At 38.4% G+C, this 26,389-nt stretch overlaps 2 protein-coding genes across 3 annotated transcripts in view; one reads left to right on the top strand and one right to left on the bottom strand.

Moving 5' to 3' along the window:
- Lhcgr (luteinizing hormone/choriogonadotropin receptor) overlaps positions 1-3,531 on the top strand; it is a 58,553-nt gene extending 55,022 nt beyond the window's left edge. Inside the window, exon 11 of the mRNA XM_013017929.1 lies at positions 2,415-3,531. Within this exon, the coding sequence (XP_012873383.1) occupies positions 2,415-3,531 (1,117 nt within the window). The remainder of the gene's footprint in view (positions 1-2,414) is intronic.
- A 5,385-nt stretch (positions 3,532-8,916) lies between these two features.
- The window catches only part of Gtf2a1l (general transcription factor IIA, 1-like), a 42,094-nt gene continuing 24,621 nt past the window's right edge, over positions 8,917-26,389 (bottom strand). For both annotated transcript variants that reach the window (XM_013018031.1, XM_013018032.1), the window contains 3 exons: positions 21,017-21,274; positions 20,108-20,197; positions 8,917-9,024 (listed from right to left, as the gene is read on the bottom strand). In XM_013018031.1, the coding sequence (XP_012873485.1) occupies positions 8,917-9,024; positions 20,108-20,197; positions 21,017-21,274 (456 nt within the window). The remainder of the gene's footprint in view (positions 9,025-20,107; positions 20,198-21,016; positions 21,275-26,389) is intronic.

Here is a 26,389-nt window from a genome sequence, read left to right as displayed (position 1 = left end):
GCAAGGGCACAAAACCAAGGAAGGACAGGAGAGGAAACATGGTTGGCCTCTTACTTAAATGTATTCAAAAATACTGGTAGAGATTTTAGAAGTTTAAATGAGTGCCCCAAGAAGCTGAAGTAGCTTTCATAAGGAAAAAGGAGTAAAAGAAATCAGAGCCGCAAGAGTTAAAATGTTTTTAACTTGTTTTTTTTGCCTATTATTTTATATGAGTCATCCAGACAGACCACTCTAGAATGCAGGTTCCTGAGCTCTGTCCCTAGAGATTTTGATTCCAGAGTTGAAGTCAGGGATCTGCAGCCATTAGGCAAACACCCTGGTGATTCTGATTTAGGTAGTTCAAGGATCACCCTTGGAGAAACACTGCCTGAATAATGATAAAGGAAAATAAAGATCTCTGGGTTATGGATATGCTGCTATAGTCTGGCTAAGAGACCTTGGACAAGTCACTTTCTTCTTGCATCTTGGTTTCCTGTCTAATAAAATGAGGGGTCAGTCAGATGCTGAAAGCATGTATTTTGTTTATTAGATCTTTATAACTATCTTCTCTCTTTGGAAATTAAAAATGCATAATTATATTGATGTCTGTGAATAAGAAGACCAACAATGTTCTTCCACAAGGAGATCCAATAATAAAACAGTGGGATTCCTATACCACCCTTTTCATATAATAGCAGATTTTCTCCAAATCCAAACCAGTTTCTATGCTACTATCACATCATTTTGAAGGATCGGTCACAGACTTCTGAGGGGGGAAGGGGAGGTTGTTCTGTTTTGTTTTTTAATCTGTGCTTTCCTCTCAGTATGGAAATCCTCAAATGTATTATTGCATCTCCTCAGTGAATTATATACACACTTACCATTACAGTAAGGAGACCTTATGGTGAAATACATATTTGCAATGGCCTTGACAGAAAATTATGCCATTTCCTCAGCTCTCAATGTTCTATGAGCAGAGTGTAAGCAAAGAAAAACAAATTGTTGAGATAACTGTATTGGGTGTTAATGCTCCTTGTCTCTGAATCCTATAAGTTCATTCCAGAGCAAGAATCATTTTGGTTTATGTTTATTTACCCCATAAATATTCGTTGAATCAATACTCTGAGGCAAAACTGGACTAAGCACTATAGTTTCAGAAATAAGGCCTTGCCCTTTTCTTCACGAACTATGAGACTACTCAACAGACAGACATTCATCATCGCTTAATTGCACATGCTTTGATAACTGCACTAATACTAAGGCAGATCTAGCTGAGAAAATAATAAATCCCTTGAGGAGTAACATCAAGAAAGGCTTCATGAGAGACTCCTCCCAAGATGATGGAGAAGTCGCAGGAGAGATGAGCAGAAGGAGAAGCTTTCCAGAGAAGCAGGCAAAACCAAGGTCAAGGAGGGCATCTGAGGTTCATTTTTTAAACTGTGGATTTTATCGTATTGTCAGTGAGCCCTGAGTAAGCCAGAATGGGGGGAGGGCTAACACTGGAAAAAGGATGTCAAAGAAAACTAATGGCTCCGCACAAAAGACACAAAGGTCAACTCACGAAGTAGCGGTGGAAGTGATCAAATGAAGGGACTGCTCACTAGGAACAGTCTCTGTCTACTATGACAAGAGTATTTTTGTCACTTCTTCTGTTATCCTTGAACTCTCTTCCCTTACCCCTAGGTTTCTAGTAATATGCTCTGGGTTTCTGGTTAGCATTTGGGTTATTCTATTTTCTAGGTGCAAACTAGTCCATCAGTAGCTGCTGATCCTTCAATCCTTCCAATTGCATTTCTGTGCTATGACAAACAGCTTGGGAGCAATTTGGTTAGTAACTAAATGAGATAAATTGCTAAGAAAATGCCAAGAAGGATTCTTTTTAGCCAGTACATATTATGACTTTGAATTTGTTTTCCAGACAAACCATCCTCTGGAAAAAGTTTGGTTAAGTCTTTGAATCAATGTGATAGATAAGATATTCACTAGAGAGTCTAAATAGCTTTCATTTCCTTCCTTAAAGAACTCCACCAAATCAGATAATTTGACAAATAAATGTAAAGCTGGGGCGATAGTGGCTTTGTTTTCTCTCGCTCTCCCTACCTAAAAGCACACTGAGAAGTTGGATGCTGATGGTTCATGCCTGTAATCCTAACGACTCAGGAGACTGCTATCTGACAGCAAGTTAAAGCCAGCTGGGGCAAAAAGTTCAGGAGACTCTTATCTCCAATTAACCAGCAAAAAGCCAGAAGTGGAGGTGAGGGCTCTAAGTGCTGGAGGACCAGCCTTGAGTGGAAAAGCCAAAGGAGAGCTACAATCCTGAGTTCAAGATCGGTACTAGCACAAAAAAGAAAAACCACTAAGATTGTTCTTGAATTACATTCTCAGAATCTTAGGAAATCTCTTAAGTTTACATCAAGCCAATGTTCTTCTTCCAGTTACTCTGCCATCTTTGCGGAGAGTGAACTGAGTGGCTGGGACTATGACTATCGTTTCTGCTCTCCCAAGATCCTCCGCTGTGCACCCGAACCAGATGCCTTCAATCCCTGTGAAGATATCATGGGCTATGATTTCCTCAGGGTCTTGATCTGGCTGATTAATATCCTCGCCATCATGGGAAATGTGACTGTCCTCTTTGTCCTCCTCACGAGTCGTTATAAACTGACCGTGCCCCGCTTCCTAATGTGCAACCTGTCCTTTGCAGACTTTTGTATGGGGCTCTACCTGCTGCTCATTGCCTGGGTTGATTCCCAGACCAAAGGCCAGTACTATAACCATGCCATCGACTGGCAGACGGGAAGTGGGTGCAGTGCCGCGGGCTTTTTCACTGTCTTTGCCAGTGAACTTTCTGTCTACACCCTTACGATCATCACCCTGGAGAGATGGCACACCATCACCTATGCTGTTCAGTTGGACCAGAAGCTGCGACTGAGACACGCCATCCCCATCATGCTGGGAGGATGGCTCTTTTCCACTCTGATTGCTGGGTTGCCCCTTGTAGGCGTCAGCAGTTACACGAAGGTCAGCATTTGCCTCCCCATGGATGTGGAGACCACGGTCTCCCAAGTCTACATACTAACCATCCTCATACTCAACGTGGTGGCCTTCGTTGTCATTTGTGCTTGCTACATCAAAATTTATTTTGCAGTTAAAAATCCAGAGCTGATGGCCACCCACAAAGACACAAAGATCGCTAAGAAAATGGCGGTCCTTATCTTCACTGACTTTACCTGCATGGCCCCTATCTCCTTTTTTGCCATCTCGGCTGCTTTCAAAGTGCCCCTTATCACAGTCACCAACTCCAAAGTTCTCCTGGTTCTTTTTTACCCTGTCAATTCTTGTGCCAATCCATTTCTGTATGCAATTTTCACAAAGGCGTTCCGAAGAGATTTCTTTCTGTTGCTGAGCAAATTTGGTTGCTGTAAACGTCGGGCTGAACTTTATAGAAGGAAAGAATGTTCTGCTTATATCTCCAACTGCAAGAATGGCCCCACAGCATCAAAGAAGACTTCTCCAGCCACCTTAAAATTGTCCCCATTACACTGTCAATATTGAGCCGTCCTAGACAAGACTTGTTGTCAACAGTTTTAACTATTAATAGAAGTAACTGCATTATTGAATTCTAAATTTATTGAAGCTACAAAACAAACTACCTGAACCAGTAACTTTAACATAAATACTTGGTTTTAGGAAATTGTTTATTCTTTGGCACCAGAGGCAAGAGACTTTTTACCTCATTCAATGTGAGGTTCATAACCAGTGCCAGTAAGAACCTTCTGTCATTGATGCATGATGACACAAATTTCAGAAGACAAGATTGCTTAGAAATTTTTGTAACAATTTTGAGAGTACTTTTTCTTTTGTCAGTTGTGGAGCCTGAACTCTGGGCCTGAACGCTGTCCTTAGCTCTTCAGCTCAAGGCTAGCGCTCTACCACTAAGCCACCTTCCCAGCCCCCTTGAGAGTACTTTTTGTTTAATCTAATGTGATGCTTTTCAAGCCTTTGAACTCTTTCCTTTTCCTAATTTTTATTGCACTCATTAGCTCATAACAGACTGGGATTTTTTTTTTGTCAGTCATGTGGCTTGAACTCAGGGTCTCAGACCTCCCTGAACTCTTTTAAGGCTAGCACCCTACCCCTTTAAGCCACAGCTCCACTTCTGGTTTTCTGATGTTTAATTGGAGATAACAGTCTCATGGGGACTTTCTTGCTCAGGATGGCTTTGAACTTCGATCCTCCAATCTCAGCCTCCTGAGTAGTTAGGATTACTGGCATGAGCCACCAGCACCTCGCTCAGATTGGAAATTTTAAGTACTTTTTTTTTCCTCAGATAGCTTGAGAAATATACTCAAGATATGTGCTGTGCAACCTGGTAGCCACTGGCCATGTGTGATCAAATTGAATAAAACAAAACCTTGTAGCTTCTTAGTTGCACTAATTTATACATGTGACTAGTACAAACACTTCCATTGCTATAGAGTTCTATTTGGCAGCATTATTCTAAACACGTGTCTATCTCCCACATGATCTACATGGACATGAACAAGCTGCATTCTTCAAAATCTAAACTTCTAACAGCACGTTTCAGCCTGTTTGGTGTTTCTCTAAAGAGCAATGAAATATTAAATTGTAGAGGGTACACTCATGCGTAGGAATCCTGTCTCTGTCCATTTCATTTCCCCATTTCCTACCTCAGGATCCTGGCAATAATACACATCAAATGTGCTGACCTATTTGAAGTTATGAACTCTATAAAAAAAAAATTCTAGGGCCCTATATTTTCAAGTCAAAGAAAATGGTCAAATATTGTAAAGAATTATTTCTATCCATTTCACATTATTGAAAAGTGCTTTTAATCTTTTCTAGGAAATATTTTTGTGTATGAGTGCCAGTACTGGGGCTTGAACTTTGCTCTAGGTTGGTAGTCTATCGCTTGAGTAACAGCTCCATTGCCAGCTTTTTGCTGGTTAATTGGAGATAAAAGTCTTACAGTCTGTTTTGCTCAAGCTGGCTCCAAAGAGCAATCGTCAATTCTCAGCCTTCTGTGTATCTAGGATTATAAGTGTGAGCCACCAGCATCAAGCTGAAGTATTTTTAGCTGTTCAAATTGGTTGTGGGAAAACAAAACTATGGTTCAAACCGCAGTGTTTTGTTTTCTCCTTTTTAAAAATAATTTTTATTGAAAGTTCATTATATGCCAAACATATTGGTAACTACATTATGTAATTTTATCTAGTGAATACTCATAAAACTCTATAATGTACATGTTATTTGTTTGGTATAGGAAATGAAAACTTATTCCAATTGCTAAAGTTGCCAACCAAAATGAATAAAAGATTCAACTCAAGAGGATTCAAACTCAAAGCTTTGCTTTGGGATCTCAGCCTCTTATTCACTGTTTTGCTGACTCCTATAATATATATCAGTTATCCAAGGTTTATTATGCATTCAAATTCTTTAAATTTCCCTAATGATTTGTAATGGATATTTTCAAATGTATATAAAGGAAGTTGGCACACATAATGATCTTTACTTTTGTAGATCATAATTGAGGTTTCAATAGAAATAGTCAGAGGTCATTGTCTCCCTCAATCCCACACCTTTCCATCAATAAAACCTACTATTTGAATTGCCTTCCAAGCCAATTCTTTGTTTTGTATTTCCACTGCCACACCTACATCTCAGACAGAGCCCCTCACTCCTGAACTGCTCATTTTTATTCACATCTGGGCTTTCCCATGTCCACACTCTTACATGCGCTATCACTGACTAATCTTCCTAAAATCCTGTTTCATTATATGCCCACACAAAATGCCTGAGCAGTTTCTCAGTACTTATAAACTTAAACTTCAGCTCCCAGGCAAACATTCAGAGAGCTACAGAGCCCATCCTTTATAACCACTCATTTCTATTCCTGTTGTTTTTCTATATGAAAAAAACTGCCCCCATTTCTTCTACCTAGTCATGCCTTAGTATTTCTATACCGGGACCCACGCCATTCTTGAATAACTTGTCCCTTACCTGTGATTTTTTCCATCTTAAGGTCCCAGCTACAAGTCTGCCTTTTTTTTAAAATCAAACTTTCCTTAATGTACTCCCTCCTTAGTTGACTATTGTTAAGATATCTCTTTACATGAAATACAGTAGGCCGTAACTAATCAATATATATCCCTTTGGACTTCAACATTTATCAATACCACTCCTTTCCCTATACTAGGGTATTATTAGTAACCTTTACAATAAAACTGTCCTTGTGAGAAGTTATTCCCATATGAGACAGCCTTGTTAATAGGATGTGTTCTGATTCTCTATAATACTTCAAAACTACGTCATAAAAAATTCAGATGCCTAATGAATTCATATTTCTGTCTTGTATTTTTTCACCATTCTTGATATTAATATAAGATACCAGTCTTGGAATAACTTGTCTAAATGTACAAGGTAACTTTTAAAAGATGTTAGTATTTATTCTTCATTTATTACATTTGTTTTAAGGGAGGAGGCTTGGTTTTGGCTTTCTCAAAAACATATTATGTCCACACATAAAGTAAGGATCTCTTACTAAGATGTCAATAAATGTGTTCATAATGTCTACTGCATTCTTTAAATAATAGACCAATGTGTCTATCATGACTTTTTTCCCTGGTGATAAAATGTGCTATACAAAAAGGATGTATATAATAGTATTTGTAGTACTCTATTTTTTAAACATGGTGAAAGCTAAGTAAGATTTTAAAGTTCATGAGAAAGGGGAAAGGAATCTGAGGAACAACTATTACGACCTCCTCCATGAACTTCCCCCATGCACACAAACCTTATTTCCCAGGTAAGTATATCCTGCCAATAAATCAAATCCTCAATTTATAAGAAGCATCACCTAGTGCAAGTACGGAGTGACCAGGCAAAACTGGGAAGGAGAAAACAGAGACTAGGAACCATACTCCTCAGCGCTGAAGAAGGTACATTTCAGAGTCAGACACAGTAAGTGCCTTTTGTTGTCCACCTAGAAAAAGAGAACTGCCACTGTAGAGCAATAACTACACATCTCCCTGGAATTCTCAAGAACCAGATCAGGATCTCAAGCAGCAGTGGTCATAGGGAAAGGCCATATCTGGGAAGATAAAGAGAACATAGCAGAGAACTTGGGTGGAGGACCAGCCTACTCACTAGGACTACCTGAATCCTCACAAGGTGTCCAACTTTAGGCCAAAGGCAATATCTGACCTTCAAGGCCCAGAAGAAATTCATCTAGATTTTGAAAAGATAGGCCAAAAGCTGAGTCCCTTCAGTAGGATAAATCACACTCTCCATGTAAAGCTGCTTAGTGAAAAGAAGTAGGGAATTTGCCCCAGTCCCAGGAAGATCCAGATAGTGAATTCTTAGGAAGCTTTTGTAAACCAGTACCCACTCATCTTTTGGTTTTGTGCCAGTTGTGATCCCAAAGAACACTATTCAGGCCTGAAGCTAGAGCTCCTAGACCTAAAGACCCCACTTGTTAAGGGGAGTAAAGTATGGGGAAAATGTCCCTTTAGGAAATTGAGCATTACTAAGGGAGAAAGTATTATAGAAGAGCTCACTGAGATATTAATTTGCTTTTGATTTTATTATTGCAGTAAAATGAGGGCCATTTGTGTTTTATGTGTTTTTTTTTCCTCTTCCTGATTTGAAAGATGGTGTTCCAAACCTCTTTACTCAACTGAAGACAGTCTGGCCAAAGTAGATGGAAGGGGGTGGAGGGAAGAAGAGGGGAGGCGGGGGGGGGGGCAGGAAGAAGACTTGAGATTGACCCCAAGGCCTTGTACATGGCAGGCAAGCACTCTACCTCTTGAGGCATCCCAAGCTCCAGAAATAATCTCTTCTTGGTTTTTGCTTTTAAAAACTTAAACTAGAAGGGGGGAGAAGTGTCTCTGTCATAGGGAAAAAGGAAAATCAGATATTACACTAAAGAGTTGGCAGAGGGTTGTTCCACTATAATATTTTTTAAGTAGAAAAGAGGTTAAATCCTATCATGATTAGGAAAAAGACAGATGTCTGAAGTTCCAAGAAGTAGCACAAGATTCTATTCTAATTCCTTAAAACTGCCTAAGAATACCACATAAATTAGAGAGGCTACCCTTCAGCTCAAAGACGCTGGGCTCAACAGATATTGTCTTGCTTAAATAAGAGCATATACATCTGCTTTCTAGGGATCATCTGAGCTTACATCGTCATCGTATTGCCAGCGATCCACTTAGGCTCAGAAAAGCTTTGTGAGATGTTCCCCACCTACTGAAAACACTCTCCAGGACCCTTGTGTAACATAACAGTCAGTGATGGGTGGAAGAAATGCTGCCTTCCACCTCATAACTGGTTTTACAAGGGGCATTGGGATCTTAAGTTGTACCTTCAAAGAATAACGACAGCCAGGAGCCGGTGGCTCAGGCCTATAATCCTAGCCACTCGGGAGGCTGAGATCAGAGGAACTTGATTCAAAGCCAGCCTAGGCAGAAAAGTCTATGAGATTCTTATCTCTGAATAATCACCAAAAAGCTGGAAATAGAGCTGTGGCTCAAGTGGTAGAGTGCTAGCCTTGAGCACAAAAGCTCAGGGACAGTGCCCAGGTCCTGAGTTCAAGACCCAGGACCACTCTCCCCACCCTACCCCACCCCCAAAAAAAGAAAACAATGTGACATTTCATCATGGTCTGTCACACTCAATGCAACTGTGATTTGTAATGGCATAGATAATGAGGGGAGGGGAGGACCTGCTGAAACAGAAAACAAAATAAATATACAATTGTACATTGTATCTGCATCTGGATTGTAACTTTATTTAATTCCATATAGAGAACTGAAAATCTGAGTAGCTCAGTGATGGACAATCTTTAAAATAAAAATGCCTCACAATGTGCAATGAACCCCCACTGATAATTACAAAATCGAAACAATAAGCGCCTAACGTTTACCACTCTGCATCACCAATGGCTTTTGCAAATACATAGTCTCTCCCTCCAAAACACATAACACCATCTTTCAAATAGAATTTCCATTTGTTCTTGCTTCGATGAATCTGGGGAGGGGAGAAAAATAATCTACATTAATTACATTTATAAGTTAGGGGATGATTTACATTGCTTTTGGAATAATATGTGGGATTATTCTGACCCTGAACGTAAGTTGTTTAAAAGACTTCCTCAAGATTGAGTTCATATAAGACATACACTTTGAGGCACTGGAGATACATTAGTTATATATACATGAGTCATCCCTCAGTATCAGCCCATTGGAGAGGAAAAGAATTTGTTCCACAACCCCTGCAGACATCAAAAAAAAAAAAAAATCTGTGGAGCTCAGATCTCTTATATGACATGACTTTATGTATTTGCATATAACCTATGTGTATCATCCTACATATTTTAAATCATATCTAGATTATTTACAACACCTAATTTAATATAAATGCTCTTGAGTAGTAGTTATACTGTACTATTTAGGAAATCATGACAAGATAAAAAGTCTGTGCATAAGCCAAGCACCCAGCTCATGCCTATAATCCCAGATACTCAGGAGGTTGAGATCTGAGGATCCTAGTTCAAAGCCAGACCAGGCAAGAAAGTCCATGAGACTCTTACCTCCAACAAACTATCAGAAAAACCCAGAAGTAGTGCTGTGGCTCAAGTGGTAGAGCGCTGGCCTTGAGTAAAAGCAGCTCAAGAAGAGCACCCATCCCAGAGTTCAAGCCCAGCACTGGAAAAAAAAAAGTCTGTATATGTTTACTAAAGATGTAATTTTTAATATGTTTGACCCATAATTAGTTTAATCCATAGAGGAAACAGAAAACAGAGAAGTGGAGAGCCAACTATATATGTTTTCATGTGTATACATATGTGTATATAATGTATTTATGCAAAAACAGAAAACATTTGCCACCTTCAAAGATTTCACACTTTTCTTTAAACAGGAGATAGAAACTAATGAATAAGTATGTCATAGAAAACATTAAAAGTTGGGCTGGGAAGGTGGCTCAGTGGTAGAATGTTTGCCTAGCATGCATGAAGCCCTGGGTTCAATTCCTCAGTACCACATACACAGAAAAAGCCAGAAGTGGCGCTGTGTCTCAAGTGGTAGAGTGTTAGTCTTGAGCAAATGAAGCTTAGGGACTGAGTTCAAGCCCCAGGACTGGCCAAAAAGAAAAGAAAAGATTAAAAGATGATTAACTCAATGAAAGAAGTAGTTGCTTCTCAGATTCAATGAATCCACATAGATACAGACAAAATAAGATAGGAAATCCTACTGCTTCGAGAGCAAAAGAATCACAATCATTGTTACTTCAGGGTAAACTGCAAGTGACTAAAAACTGAAGGAAGTTGGGTGTAGGTGGCTCATGTCTATAACTAGCTACTCAGGAGGTTGAGATCTGAGGATCAGAACTCAAAGCCAGCCCAGTCTTAGCTCCAATCAACCACCAAAAAGCTGAAAATGGAGCTGTGACTCAAGTGATAGAGTACTACTAACCTTGATGCTCAGGGACAGTGTCCTGGCCTTGTGTTCCAGCCCAGGACTGGCACACATATGCACATGCATGCACACATACACACAAAAGCCTTTGATCTGAGATCAAGGAAAACAAATATTTAAATTAACTTGTTGATTACATATAATCTAATTCAGGAAGAAAAGTTGTGGTTAGGATTCTGCTACATTTTGTGAAGTCTAAGAAAATATAAAGGCTAAGTCCCTTTTTTGTATATATTTAAAAGTCCTACAGTACATTTTTCTGCATTTAATCACATTTTCATATATACCTATCCTACATATTCAAAACAACAGTAACAACAGAATACTGAATATAGCACAGATAAAAAAAATTATATAACATGAATTCTAAAAACAACAATAATTCTTTCAGGTAGCTTTTCAAGTGACTGCATTTGTTCCTAAAAATTCAACCATAGTTAAATACTCAATATTTATTCATGTTAAAACCTTTTTAGTTGACCTAAGGAGACATATTGCATGACCTCTCTAGAGATGTCATGTGTGTTTTAGATTTTTTTTAACTCAAGAGAAGCAAATAATTTTTCCTATACACAGACACAGACACAGACACAGGCACACACACACACACACACACACACACACACATGTCTCAGCTCAAACAACCAGGACATGTTGGTAGGGAAACCCTAAAAGCTTTCCCCAAAATGACAAGGATGTTCACTCCTACCCAATTTTTTAAATATTCTAGAGGTACTAGAAAATCCCAGCAAGCAAAAGGAAAGAACAAGTGGCATTACCCAGCATGATTAGACAAAAGCAAAGAAATAGGGAATAAAAATGGAATAAAGATTATGGGGCTGGGAAGGTGGCTCAGTGGTAGAGTGCTTGCCTTGCATGCCTGAGGCCCTGGGTTCGATTCCTCAGCACCACATAAGCAAAAAGAAAAAAGCCGGAAGTGGCGCTGTGATGCAAGTGGTAGAGTGCTAGCCTTGAGCTGAAGAGCTGAGGGACAGCGCCCAGGCCCAGAGCACAGGTCACACAACCTGACCCCAAAAAAAAAATGGAATAAAGATTAAATAAATTCAAGAAGATATTTGTGCATTGAGTGCAAAAAATATCATTCTACTACATAATCATAATATTTTTCAAAAAAAGCAGCATTTTTGTTGGTATTGGAAGATTAACTTTTAGGGCTTTATGTTAATCCAAGATTATCGAAGAATACTAAGAATTCAATTTGAATCAAAATACATAATTCATAGTCTGTGTATATAAACGACAGACAGAATATATTGGTAAAGAGTCAATTTATCACAAAAGCCAAATTAATAAAGTAGGTAGGAATATTTGACCCACTGGCAGTATTTAATACTCTCTTCTTTTGAATATTTTCCTCACATAGCTTATGGTGTACTATCGGTTTTCGCCTAATTCTCTGGTCACTCCTTAGTTTCCCTTACTGATTTCTCCTTACCTCTCTTACCTCTCAGTCTTAGATTTTACCAGAACCATCCTTTTTTTCTTATACTTCTTTTTTACAATCGGTCTCCTTATGTTAAATACCATTTATATATATATATATATATATATATATATATCCCCGCAACTCCAAATCATTATTCAACAACTCCGGCATCTCCTGAATGTGAAATAGACATCTGAAATGAATCCAAAAATAGGATATCCTCTTCCAAAACTTCACAGTTTCTCCATCTCTGTAGGAAATATCCACTCTTCGCTCTAAGTGCTCAAGTAAAAAAAAATCTTGACATTCTTTTGGCTTCCTACTCGTATCCCATAGGCAGGTCAACCCACCAGTGTTAGTTCTACCTACAAAGCATCTACCTACAAAACATGTTCATATTCCCACCACTTTTACCCCCTCTGCTCCTTTCACTCTTACCTAGAAAACAGCCTCATAACTGGTTTCCCCATTTCTCCCTTGTCCAACGCTGCCTTAAAGTCTACATTGAACAATACCGCGCAGGTCTGTTAAAACATCAATCAGATGTCATTTCTCTACACAAAATTTCTCAATGAGTCCATCCAAAAACTAAATCCCTCACAATGAACATCAAGACCTTTCACTTCACTGGGTGCCAGTGGCTAATGCCTATAATCCTAGCTACTCAGGAGACTGAGATCTGAGGATCACAGTTTGAAGCAGCCAACGTGGGCAGAAAAGTCCCAATGAGACTCTTACCTCTAATTAACTACTAAAAAAGTAAACAGAACTGATACTGTGGCTCAAAGTGGTAGAATGCTAGCTTTGAGCACAAAGAGCTCAGGGACAGCACCCAACCCATGAGTTCAAGCCTCACAACAACTGACAAAAAAGAAAAATCTCTCACCTCCCCTCATTTTCTACGCCAGGTTTCTCTCCATTCTCTGAACACACAGGCATTCTTCCTCAGGACTTCTGCATTTGCTGTTACCTTTGTCTAGAATGCTAAACCCAACTCTCCTGGACAGTTGGTTCTCTTTTCTCCTTCTGACTTTTATTCCACTGACCTGTACATCATTGCATTTTCAGTAAGCCTCCCCCCATAATCATTGCTTATTCCTCCTCAATATCACTAAAATCTCAACTTCTATTAATTTAGTGTGATCCAATAAAAATATTGATAGAGTTTTATTTTGAACCAGGCAAGCTAAAGATGAGTTAATGCAGAAAAATAGACAAGAGTTCCCAGGAAAACTCTAGAAAAGATTATCAGTGCCAAAGTACTATCCCTACTAGATTTTTTAAATCTTGATAATTAAATCATCACTGTAGCACAGACTTGTGGATACACAAACCAATAGAAGAAAACAGAAAAAATTAAAAAGAACTCTCTCTAATGTTTTGTGCAAAAAACAAAAACAGTATTTTGGTGGTGGTGGTGGTGGTAGTGTTGTGTATGTATGTGTCTGTGTGTATGTTGATGTATGTGTGTCTAGATTATAAAGGAACTTCTTTTTGTCAGTGGAGAAAAAAATTCCTTTCATGAAATGTTAGAAAATTTAGCTAGCCTCCTAAAAACAAGTTGATATCACACATTACATTACACATCAAGAAAAAAAATTTAATGGGTCAGGAAGTGAATAGAAAAATAAGCCCCCCAAAATACTAGAAGAAAACAAAAGTAAATCCTTTTTAAGCTTTCAATTAAAGAATATTCTAGTCATGCCTCAAGTTTTAAATGCAATAAAATTAAAGACTGAAAAATGTAACACCTGAACATAGGAATGAAAAAGCAAGATGGGGAAGAATGATGGAAGAGGGTGACATTGATCAAGATGTGTTGTACTGGGACTGGGAATGTAGCTTAGTGGTAGAGTGTTTGCCTAGCATGCATGAAGCCCTGGGTTCAATTCCCTAGTACTACATAAACAGAAAAAGCCAGTAGTGCTCTGCCTCAAGTGGTAGAGTGTTAGCTTTGAGTAAAAGCAGCACAGGGTCAGGGCTCAGACCCTGAGTTCAAGCCCCAGGACTGGCAAAAAAAAAAAAGATGTACTTATAAACTGATTTGCTGAACTCATACTCTTTTGAACAACAACTTAAAAATGATTAATTTTTTTTGTCAGCCATGGGGCTTGAATTCTGGGCCTGGCTGCTGTCCCTCAGCTTTTCAGCTCAAGGCAAGTACTCTTACTTGAGCCACAGTGCCATTTCCAGTTTTCTGGGGGCTTATTGGAGATAAGAGACTCACAGACTTTCCTGCCTGGGCTGGCTTTGAACCGCAATCCTCAAATCTCAGCCTCCTGAGTAGCTAGGATTATAAGTATGAGCCACGAGTGCCTGTCTAGTTAATTTTATTCATAAACAAATAAATTAACTCAATTTTGAAAGTCAAAAAAGTGAAAAGAAAAAAAATGAAAGCAAATGTCTGAGAAAGAAGTACTTGCATATATAACAAACAGCTCATCATCTCTTCCCACAACAATAAGGAACCCTGAGAAATCAATAAATAAGAAGCCAATGAACTGTTTAAGGGCAAAAATTGTGCACAAGGTTACAAAAAGAAAATACAAAGGGCCTTACACACATAATTTCCACCCAAATCTGTTTCAACCTTTCATAATGGTGAGGATCCAAATTGTGCTTTTATCATACTCTATTGGCAATGCTATAAGACAAAGTTACTCTCAAACAATGAAGTGGAAATATATACTAGAGCATCTTTTTAGAGAATACAATGACTGTATTTTACCATACATTTGCCTTATCAACCTAATTATCCCATTTCTGAAGAGTTATGTGTGATAACATAGCTGCACACACACTGAATGTCATATATATATATATATGGTAATTCAAAGCAAGCATATCAAATTTCATCAGTAGGGGTCGGTTACATAAACTTTAACAATCATACAATGAAATATTATACATCTATTAAAATATTACTACAACAGTATCTTAGAGAAATGCTGACAAAGATGGCAAATGGCAAAATACAGAGTGGTTTGTGCAACCTTTTGTACTTGCATTTCAAATCATTATAACTAGTTACTTACACTCAAGACAGTGACAGATAAGCTACTAGTAGCAGGAAGCACAGATAGCAAAGAAGTAGGAAATTGACTACCCATGTGCCCTCACAGTAAAGTACATAGACATTGACATAGACATAGCAACCAATGGTTGTACTTGCATCAAAGGGGCAAACTTGGAAGCAAGTTTTCAAAACTGTCACCTAAACACAATGCCTACTCTGGTGGTTTCGAGTTCCACTTATATACAAACTGTGTCCTACTGTTGTCTCTTATAGAAGGTTTCATTTTACAATGAGTTTTTCCTGTAATATCCTAATTACTTCAGTCTTTACATAAATTTTTTATATTTTCAAGGCCTGTAAAATAATATGTCCACATAATTAATGCACTGTGTGTGGACCAGTGCTTTCATTTAAGCTGTTAGACATGTTCATAAATTCAAAGATTAGTTCTACCTGTTGACCAAAACAAAACAAAATAAAATACACCTTTTTTTTAACAAAATATGCTACTCCAAATTTAAATGAACAAGCAAGTCATTGTTAAAACATACATTCTGACATCTCCACTCTTTTCAATTATTTTTGTTTGTTTCCATCCAATACTAGTCTAAATGAATCAACTAATGACACAAACTGCGAAGTTTTCCCTTTATAGAAATCCACTGTAACAGCATTTCCCATTCCACTCTGACCTTACAGACACATTCTCTTAGCTACTATCTTATGACTTCATTACTCCCTCTTAAAATAATTTCAATGCTTCCCTAATGCCCTGGTTCCTATTAATATTTAATACTATTCTTTAAATAGTCACTAATTAGAGAGTACTCTCCAACTCAACAACTAGATTTAACACTACACAGCCAATATCGTTTTTATATGCCCCACAAGGTTATTGTAAGAGTCAAATGACCAAGTATGAAGGGAAAAAAAAGAAACCACTGAAAAATTCAAAGCCTATATAATGAATTACAAGCTTTCTTTCACACTGCAGCAATGGATATTAAATACATAATGTTCCAGAAAATTCTTTATGCAACTTTCTGAAATGTAGATATAATTAAGTAACATAATGTTTTTATTGTAGAAGGCAATGCACAATTTATAAGAAACTAAAAGTTTCAAAGTAAGAACTGTCACTTTTCTATGCCCTACTCCATCTTTTATTTATATCTTCCAGCATCTAAGTAGCCATTTTTCCATATATAAAATGTTTTAAGGGAAGAAAGTGATCTTGAATGTAGACCAAAGGATTTATTTTTGTTTTAGCAATTCAAAATGTTATCCATTGTTTCCTTTATGTATTTCAAATTGTGATTCAAAAAGACACAAAAAGCTGCAATGAGATAGATATCCCTGCACTCCCACCGGGGTGTCGAGATTAAAAAGTCAAGTAACAAGTGTTGGCAAGGATGCGCAGAAATTGAAATCCCCAAACACAGCTAATAGAACATAAAACTGACTGCACCAGCTTGTCAAACAGTCTAGTAGCTCCTTAAAATGTTATCATATGACCCAGGAACCTCACTTCCAGGAACATACCAGAACAGATGAAAATATGTCCACACAAAAACTTGTGCATTAGTGTTCATTGAAACATTTCACATATTAACCATAAGGTACAAATGAGGCTCAAGATTTACTCCCCCAAATATGGCACTCAGTCCTCAGAAAATAACAGAAGCAGGAAGTCTCTCTTCCCTTAACCCTTCTCCTAAAAGAATTCTGTGACCTTCCATAAAGTCCTTATCTTTTTCTCCCCCCGCTTTTGGTCATGGGGTTTGAAATCAGGGCCTAAGCGATTCTGTCCTTAGTTTCTTTTTTGCTCAAGGATAGCATTCTTCCACTTTGAGCCACAGCTTCACTTCTGGTTTTCAGGTGGTTAACCGGAGATTCAAGTCTCACAGACTTTCCTGCCTGGGCCAGCTTGGAACTGCTATCCTCAGATCTCAGCTTCCTAAATAGCTACAATCACAGACATGAGCCACCAGCACCCAGCCATACAGTCCAGAGGTGTTCACCCTGTACCCACAGGAGAGAAATACCATTATCTCCAAAGACATAGGGATACTGTGAAGATTCTAAACAAGGAGGCCTTGCTAAGTCCCTCCAGTTTATTACTAACAGATCATACCCATTTTTCCTCTGATTCTACTTCTGTATGGTTTTCCATACAGAAAAAAAAAGTTATCTCTAATTCTTTATCTCTAATTTTTTTTATTTTTGGGGGGGTGGGGGGGTAGGGTTGGTCATGGGGCCTGAACTCTGGGCCTAGGCACTGTCCCTCAGCTCTTCAGCTCAAGGCTAGCACTCTACCACTTGAGTCACAGTGCCACTTCTGGCTTTTTCTGCTTATGTGGTGCTGAGGAATTGAACCCAGGGCCTCACACATGCAAGGCAGCATTATACCACTAGCCACCTTCCCAGCCCCATGTCTTCATTTTTTTAACGATCTGTTTAGCATTTATTAGTTGTATAAGTGGATCCTGTGTGATTGCCAGACATGTATACAATACACCCGGATCAAACTCAACTACTCCACTCTCCCGCACTCTCCTTTTCTTCCTTCTTGAAATGGTTCCAATCACTGTGGGCTGTTGGCTCACCTTGTAATCCTAGCTACTTGGGAGGAAGAGATCTGGGGATTAGAGTTCAAAGCTAGCCTGAGCAGAAAAGTCCCCAAGAAACACTTATCTCCAATTAACCACTCAAAAACTGGAAGTGGTGCTGTGGCTCAAGTGGTAAATTGCTAGCCTGGAACACAGAAAGGCATTGGGACAGTGCCCAGGCCCCAAGTTTAAGCCCCACAGCCAACAAAATAAAGAAAAAAAACAGTTCCAACTGATTTCACTGTGCAAGTATTTTCATACATGCAATGTTTCGACCACATTCACCCACTCCATTGCCCACCAACAACAGAGCCTTTTTTAATTTCCTGTGATTCATTTTCCATGTTTATTAGTAGTACAAAGGAGTTTTGCCATGGTAGTTCACATGTACATAAGTTATTGAGTTAAATTAACCTTGTCTATTCTTTCCTCCTGTGTCTTCATTTCTAAGGTTTCCCGTGCAATGTAAAATTTATCTTAACTAAATTTGTGTGCTTTGCTCCTGTCAATCTCTCTTTATTAGGGGCCGCAGCTATGAACCTGCAGATGAGAAAATATATTACTTTCTTTCTTCTACAGTGGGAAACAATCCAAAGGTCCATAGACAGATAAATAAGAAGAAAAACGTGTGTTACAAAAGACTTCTACTGCATTATTCTTTCATATGAAATGCCTCAACAGGGAAGTCTAAAGAAACCCAAAGTGAATTCCTGGTTCTTCAGGCCTAGGATCAAAGGTTCAAGAAAATGAGAAATTAAAGAGTGAGAACTGAAGATGTGGGGTTGCTTTCTGAGAAGACAAAGACTCTAAAATTAACTGTGGAGATGTGTGCATGTATGCGCCAACATACTAAGAAACATCGAGCCATATCCTTCCAATAGGTGCACTGCATAGTACGTTACTACCTCAAGTCTGTTTTAAGAAAATATTCAAGTATTGAGGACAAAAAAACTACCATTCCACTACATAATCATAATTCTTATGTTTTGGGGGGGGGAGCAGTATTTTGTTGGTGGTGCTATTGGCACTTTAATTTAGGGCTTCATATTTGCTAGGCAGGTGTTCTAACACTTGAGCCATACTAACAGCTCTTTTTGATTTTGGTATTTTTCCCATAGAATCTTGCTTTTTGCCCAGACTGCAGTCTTCCTATTTACGCTTCCCACAGCGGCTGGGGTAACAGGTACTGTATATAACACTAGGCCCTGCTATTTATTGGTTTAGATGGGGTCTTATGAGCTTTTTGCCTTATGAGCCTTGCTTTGCCTTAAATCATGATCCTCCTGATCTCAGCCTTTCAAGAAGCTAGGATTACAGGTGTGAGCCACAACTGGCCTAAACAATAATTATTTTTTAGTTGCTGAAAATAAAATACTACTATAACAATCTCTACACTTGAAACCAGAGCGTGCCTCCAACTAACTACCAGTCTCCCTGATTCTTCTATCATAACTTCATAACCTCTAACTTTTCTTTCTTCTTACACTACCTTCTCAACCTGGTTTTTGCATGTCTACATCAAATTATTAAATATGGCCAATTTTATTCTGTTTTGTTTTTTTACTCTGATTACAACTTCCTCAGTAACCTTCTCAGAAAGTAAATGTCCTTCAGACCAAGTTGAGATTGCTCTTACTAGCATTTAGGTTATTCTGATCCATTCCCTACTTTTTTCCCCAGGCCAGTATCATTTCTTAGGCCATGCAATGAAAGAACACTTATTCAAGCCTGGTGCTGGTGGCTCATGCCTGTAATCTTAACTACTCGAGAGGCTGAGATCTGAGCATCATGGTTCAAAGCCAGCCCAGGTAGGAAAGTCCATGAGACTCTTATCTCCAATTAACCACCAGAAAACCGGAAGTGGCACTGTGGCTCAAGTGGTAGAGTACTCGCCTTGAGCTGAAGAGCTCAGGGACAGCACCCAAGCCCAGAGTTCAAGCCCCATGACTGACAAAAATAATAGTAATAATATACTTATTCAAATCAGAACTGTCTCTTTACTGCCCCTTGTATGTACTACTCCCTTCGTGGTTTGCCTTTTGTCAGGTTTTTCTCGATGCCTGCTCTCTATACTCACGTCTATCCTTTAAATCACTCAAGCCCATTTCCAAACTCTATATTGCCCCAAGGATTTGTAAAGACCTCCAACTGCAAATGATTTCTTGTATTTCCTTGCCACTTTTAGGACTCCTGCCTGCCATGTGCTAGCACTTGACTTATGTGACAGTCATCTTAGCATTTGGTTTACCTGTCACATATTTTAGCTTTTGATTTACCTGCCATCCCGTTCTGTGTCATTTTATTATTCCCTAAGAAATACTGTGGCTCACTAAGATTTTTTTCACCTCCTTAAGACAAAGGCTATCACTTCCTGTCCTGTCACTGAGATCACAGCACAGTGCTGGACCTAGATGCACCCTTCACACCTCCCAGAATGAAGTAGCTGTTTTGTGTTTCTGTTAACTCTCAACTGTAACTCACCATCCTATTTTCCACCATTTTACACACCTTCTGACTATAAATGCAATTAATAAACCCAGAGTCCAAAAGGTGAACATTGTACCTTATCATACTGACAGACAATTACATTATCCGTGTCAAACAGGTCTGGCACATCCTGCTCACTAGCGTCATCTCCTGAATTTAGAGGATCCTAAAGATGAAAGATGATCACATTAAGAAATTTCATGGGGCTTCAAATGTTTCAAAGCTGGAGATACATATGGAAATAAAGGAGCTTGGAGAGGCAGAATAGTGCTGGACTTTAAAATCAGATGTACTATCTCTGAATAACCAGGTAGGCCATTTAATGACATAACTGACCTTGAGTTAAGTTACTAAAATCTCCACGAAGAAGAAGAGGAGGAGGAGGAGGAGGAGGAGGAGGAGCAGGAGGAGGAGGAGAAGAAGAAGAAGAGGAAGAGGAAGAAGAGGAGGAGGAGGAGGGGAGGGAGGGAGGGAGGGGGGAAGAAGAAGAAGAAGAAAAAGAAGAAGAGGAAAAAGAAGAAGAGAAGAAGGAGGAAGACTTCTCCAATTACTAAATAAGACAAAGCACATAAAACTTAGTATGACAGGCACATATATAATAAGGCCACCCTAAATGATAGTTAATGCTTCTTATAAACTTAATTACCATATTCCACTCAGATTTTACTGTACTCATTAGAACACAGGAATTAGAACATAAAATATAGGCCTCTGCACAGCCTCCCTTCATTAACCTCTACCCAATCCCCTAAACCTCCTGCTGTCTCTAGTTAAGGGCAACTAATATAAGGCTAGTTCCTCAATGCTTACTGCTAGTTTAAAACAGTTTAAATAAAAGTTTTAAGTCCGAGGATCCAAGTCAGTCTCATTTTAAAAGAATAAAGAAAGGGTTAATCTTAATTTCTCTTGTACCTGGTTCCCAAATACACTGAAGTAAAAGGTTATAAGCAAATACAATGTAAGCTCCAAAGCAGTCCCCACTCACCTCCTCCATGACGTCTATCTGAGAGTCTTCATTATCACTACTGTTTGTAGTGGACTCTTCATTGGATACACTGTCTGCTTCTTCTTCAAGCACCTTTAGATCTCCTGTGTCAATAACCCCCAGAAATTCATTGTCGACCTCTCGTATACTTTTTATTTCTTCGGTAGAAGACATATCACCAGTCCCATCTATTTGAATTATTTCATTAACATCATCATCAGCTACCCGAATGCTCAAATTCATCTGAGAAGGTGAATTCTAGGAGAGAAAGAAAAGAAATTCTTCATATCAAAGTACATAAAGTATTATATACAAATTTTAAATTACTTTGGCAAATTTTCTACAAATGGCAAGTTAAAATTTTTCTGTCTTATGAGCTGCTAAATTTTGAATTTGAGAAATTATTTCTCATAACTTAAAAATAAATTTTAAATTAAAAATGAAGTGAGTAAGCCAGGTGCCATGGCTCACGCCTGTAACCCTAGCTACTTAGAAGGCTGAGATCCGAGGATCATGGTTCAAAGACAGCCCAGGTAGAAAAAGTCCCTGAGATGCTTACCTCCAATAAACCTCCAGAAAATGGGAAGTGGTGCTGTGGCTTAAGTGGTAGAGCGCTAGAGCGTTCACCTTGTGCTAAAGAGCTGAGGGACAGTGCCCAGGCCCAGAGTTCAAGTTCCACAACTGACAAAAAGAAAAAAATGGAGTATACTAATACATACTATGTATATACTGTGCATGGGCAATATGTGAGTTCATGAATTTCATATAATATTTACCAGTTTTTTGTTTTGTTTTGGTTTGGTTTTTTGGGGGTCCGGTTGTGGGGCTTGAACTCTGGGCCTGGGCACTGTCCCTCAGCTCTTCAGCTCAAGGTTAGCACTCTACCACTTGAGCCACAGTGCCACTTCCGGCTTTTTTCTTTTTTGCTTATGTGGTGCTGAGGAATTGAACCCAGGGCCTCATGCATGCAAGGCAAGCACTCTACCACTGAGCCAACTTCCCAGCCCAATATTTACCAGTTTTTATATGTGCGACATGCACCTATACACAATCACAACATCTGTTGAGTTTTAATGACTACAGTTTATTCTAAACAACTAAATGAAGTACAAAAGACAAGCAGCACCATGGCCAATGGAAAAATAAAATAGATAAAGGATTATACTAAGTGAAATGAGATAAATATACTTTATACAAGGCTCCCAGAATAGGCACATTCATAGAGACAGAAAGAATTGCAAAGGCTAGTGCTTCTGTTTCCAATATTGAAAAAAGTTCTGGAAACATATTGTGGCGATAGTTGTACTACATTGTGAATATACTTAATACTACTTAATTTTATGCTTGAATGTTTTCGTGGAAAATTCTGTGTCATGTATATTTTACTACAATCAAAATTTAAAATTAGTAATAGAAAGGAAATGTAGTAACCACTTCTTGTCACACAGATTTTTATCTTCTTCAGTCAGATCAAACAAATAAGCAGCTACTAAACACTTCATAAGCATTTCCTAACTTAAATATAACTGCAGCACACTGAGAAATGGAACATTATGCCATACCAAGGTTACAAAGTTAGGAAAGGGTGAAAAAAGATTAAACTCCAAGCTGGAGGATAGAGAGTTCACCACTAATGTACCGTACATACCTTTCCATTAGCTTGTCACAGACAAGATAGAGATCCACAAAATTTCAAGGTCTTTAAGAACAGGGTCTATTTTATATGATAATACACACCATAGGATTTACAGCAGATATTCTTAAATTTATTGATGACATCAGAGAACCTGGTTAAAAGTTCGAATGGGAATAGACAGTACCACTGTATACCTGGAAGCAGGTATCCAGGTTGATTTGCATATTATATATACAACAGGTTTCTTTAGCTCTAACAACAAGATACAAAAGTGCAGCTCAACAGAACAGGCCTTCACAGGATCTGCCTAAGATATTAGGAATCCTAAGGTCACCAAACCTACAGATGGCTTTCAACAGGATCCAAGACACTTCACCAAGGGTCAAATAAATGCTCTTTATACTTTTAGTTTGTGAAGGACAAGTGATGTTTCATACTTGAATACAACAATATCTCAGTGTATCCATGTAAGATGCAACTTTCCTATCTGAATGTACTGAACTTGTTATTGAGGGTATGGCTGCCCTGTGGAGTTTATACCCTATGGATAGTCTACAATGAACCCTCACAAAGTAGACCCAACAGTTGTAGTTGGAAAAATAAAAACTCATAAATTTTTGCTTTGTTTTTCAAGATTACACAAAATCATCATAAAGACAGATCATATTTGAGGTTCCAAAAGATAGTCAGACAAATCTGAAGCACTCAACAACGAAATTAAAATGAGTATAGTAACAAAAGTATGTGAAAAGTCCCACCAAATTGTTAACCTTAACAATTCTAAATACCCAAAAATGAAAGTTAACTTTTTTTTTTTTCCTGTGCTACTACCAAGGCTTAACTCATGACCGAGCACTATCCTTTAGGTTTTTTTCTCAAAGAAAACACTCCACCAACACTCCAGCCACACTGCCACTTCTAGCTTTTTGTTGATCAACTGGAAATAAGAGTTACATGGATTTTTCTTCCTGGACTGCCTTCGAACTAGGAGCCTTAGATCTCAGCCTCCTGAGTACCTAGGATTACAAGCATGAGCATCCTGAAATTTAAAAAAAATAATAATTAAAATGGTAAATAGAAAAGAAGACATAAACAGAAGTAGCATAAATGCCAAGTATCTAGCAAAACTGGTAGAGTTTGGTTGGCAGAAAAAATTGACACATCCTCTTCAAAATATTTTGGCAATTCATTTCAAGTACCTTAGAAATGTTTACAGTTCTTTCTCAAAAATCCTACCTCTTTTAAATGCATATTAAAAATATGATACCAATGAAGCTTTAAAAAAATGAGAATGTTCCTTAAACTAGGTGCTGGTGGCTCACACCCGTAATCCTAGCTACTTAGGAGGCTAAGATCTGAGGATTGCAGATCAAAGCTAGCCTGGGCAGAAAGTCATGAGAGTCTTACCTCCAATAAACACCCCATAAAAAGCAAGAACTGGTGCTGTAGCTTAAATGAAAAAGTTAAAAGAAAAAGTTGAGGGACAGTGCCTAGGCTCTGAGTTCAAGCCCCAGAACCAGCACACACACACACGCACACGCACACGTGCACACACACACACACACACACACACACACACATTCACAATGTTACTTAAGTTTTTAAAGTACCATTTATAGTAGCATCCAAAACCATGAAATACTTAGATCAAAATACATAGAAAGCATGCAAAGTCAGAGACCTAAATGAATAGGAATTGAAGACCCAGTATTGTGAAGATGTCAATTCTCCTTTATTGACCTATGGATTCAACAAAGTTCAAATCACAGGAATCAAAGGTCCCAACATGTAGGCTGACAAGTTCATTCTAACATTTATACAGAAACACAAGAAAATTAGAATACCTAAACTGATTTTGGAGTAGCACAAGATTAAGAGGCTTATTCTCTGACATCCAGACTTACTATAAGCTGCCATGATAAAGATACTTTCTCATGGGAAAAACTAGATATCTGATGCATAAGACAGAATAAATGCTCAGAAATAAGTCAATCTACATAGCTACTGCTTATTATTTAAGGGAAAACATTTTAGACATTTAATGTGATCAGACAATTCAATTAGTAATATTTTTAACAAGTTACACTAAAAACTATTGCATATCCAAAGGCAAAAAAAAAGTGTAAAGCTTGTAACAATAAAAAAAAATTTCAAGAAGAGCAGGATGCCAGTGGGTCACATCTGTAATCCTAGCTACTCAGGAGGCTGAAAACTGAAGAACACATGTCAGAGCCAGCCAATGAGACTTTTATCTTCAATAAACTATTCAAAAAAAGCCAGAAGTGGCACTGTGGCTCAAGTAGTAGGATGCTAGCCTTGAGCACAAATTGGTTCAGGGACAGTACCTAGGTCCTGAGTTCAAGTCCCAGGACCAGCAAAAAAAATTTTTTTTCAAGAAAACGTGACAAATATCTTTGTAACTTTTGTTAAAATATACATGAAGAAGAAGTTTAAAACAAAAAATGAAACAAGCTGGGCGCCAGTGGCTCACATCTATAATCCTAGCTACTCAGGCAGCTGAGATTTGAGGGTCGTGGTTTGAAGCCAGCTGGGTCAGAAAACACCATGAGACTCTTACCTCCAATAAACTACTCAAAAACGCCACAAGTGGAACTGTGGCTCAAATGGTAGAGTGCTTGCCCTGAGCAAAAGAAGCTCAGGGACAGTGCCCAGGCAGGGTTGAAGCCCCAGGACTGTGGGTGGTGGGGAAGCGTGGGGGGTGGGGAGGGGACGAGGAATTGAACATCAACTTCACAAATTTCTCTTGGAAAATTTCTTTAAATGTTAAGGGTATAAATCAACTACAAGTCTTATACATTGTCAGTAGAAGTTACACCACACAGTAATGGTAAAAATACAAGCACTCGAAGTAAAAGGGTGGATTCTTATAAATATACATGTATATATGACCAAGCAGTTCCACTCTTATTTACCCAAGATAACTACAGATACACATACTCTGTATACAAATGCTTTCAGAGGCTTTAGTCACAAGTAGTAAAAACTGGGGAAAACCTCAGCGTCCCACTAATAAACTATGGTACACTCATATATAACGAATGCCAGTACATGCAACCACATGGATAAATCTCAGACACATATGAGAGGTATATGTGCTAAGGCCATATATTGCATAACTGCTATTTGTTTGACATTCTGAAACAGTCAGAAGAGAGATCAGTGAATGACTGCTAGGAATGCTGGTAGGAGGAAAGTACTAGCTACAAATGCACATGAGGAAACTCTTGGGGTTAATGTAAGTGTTCTCTCCCTCAGCTGTGGACGCTTTGAATAACTGAATGTGTTCTTCAAAATTTATATTGTACACCTGAAAGGTGAACATTACAAGTAAATTACACTTCAATAAAATCTGACTTTTTTAAAAGGTAAATTATTATAAGGTTAGCCCCAAGCAAAAACTGAGTATTGATATTAGATTTTTCATTTTAATAGTAGTAAGGGCTGAAAACCTAAAATCATAAGGTCTTTGGTTGCAAAATTAACTAAATCTCCCATAGTACTTTCCCAGGTAAGTATGAGCACAGCAAGGAATATTAAGTTTCAGCTCACACTTATAAAGCTGAGATCTGAAGATCACAGTTCAAAGCCAGCTTACACAGAAAAGTGTAAGACTCTTATTTCCAATTACCCAGCAGAACTGGAATTGTGGCTCAAAGGGTAGAATGTTAGTCTTAGCATAAAAAAGACAAATGCTCTCTCTCTCTCCCTCTCTCTCT

Source organism: Dipodomys ordii, unplaced genomic scaffold (assembly GCF_000151885.1).
Source record: "Dipodomys ordii isolate 6190 unplaced genomic scaffold, Dord_2.0 Scaffold37, whole genome shotgun sequence".
Classification (NCBI taxonomy): domain Eukaryota; kingdom Metazoa; phylum Chordata; class Mammalia; order Rodentia; family Heteromyidae; genus Dipodomys; species Dipodomys ordii.
This window is presented reverse-complemented; position numbering and strand designations above follow the sequence as displayed.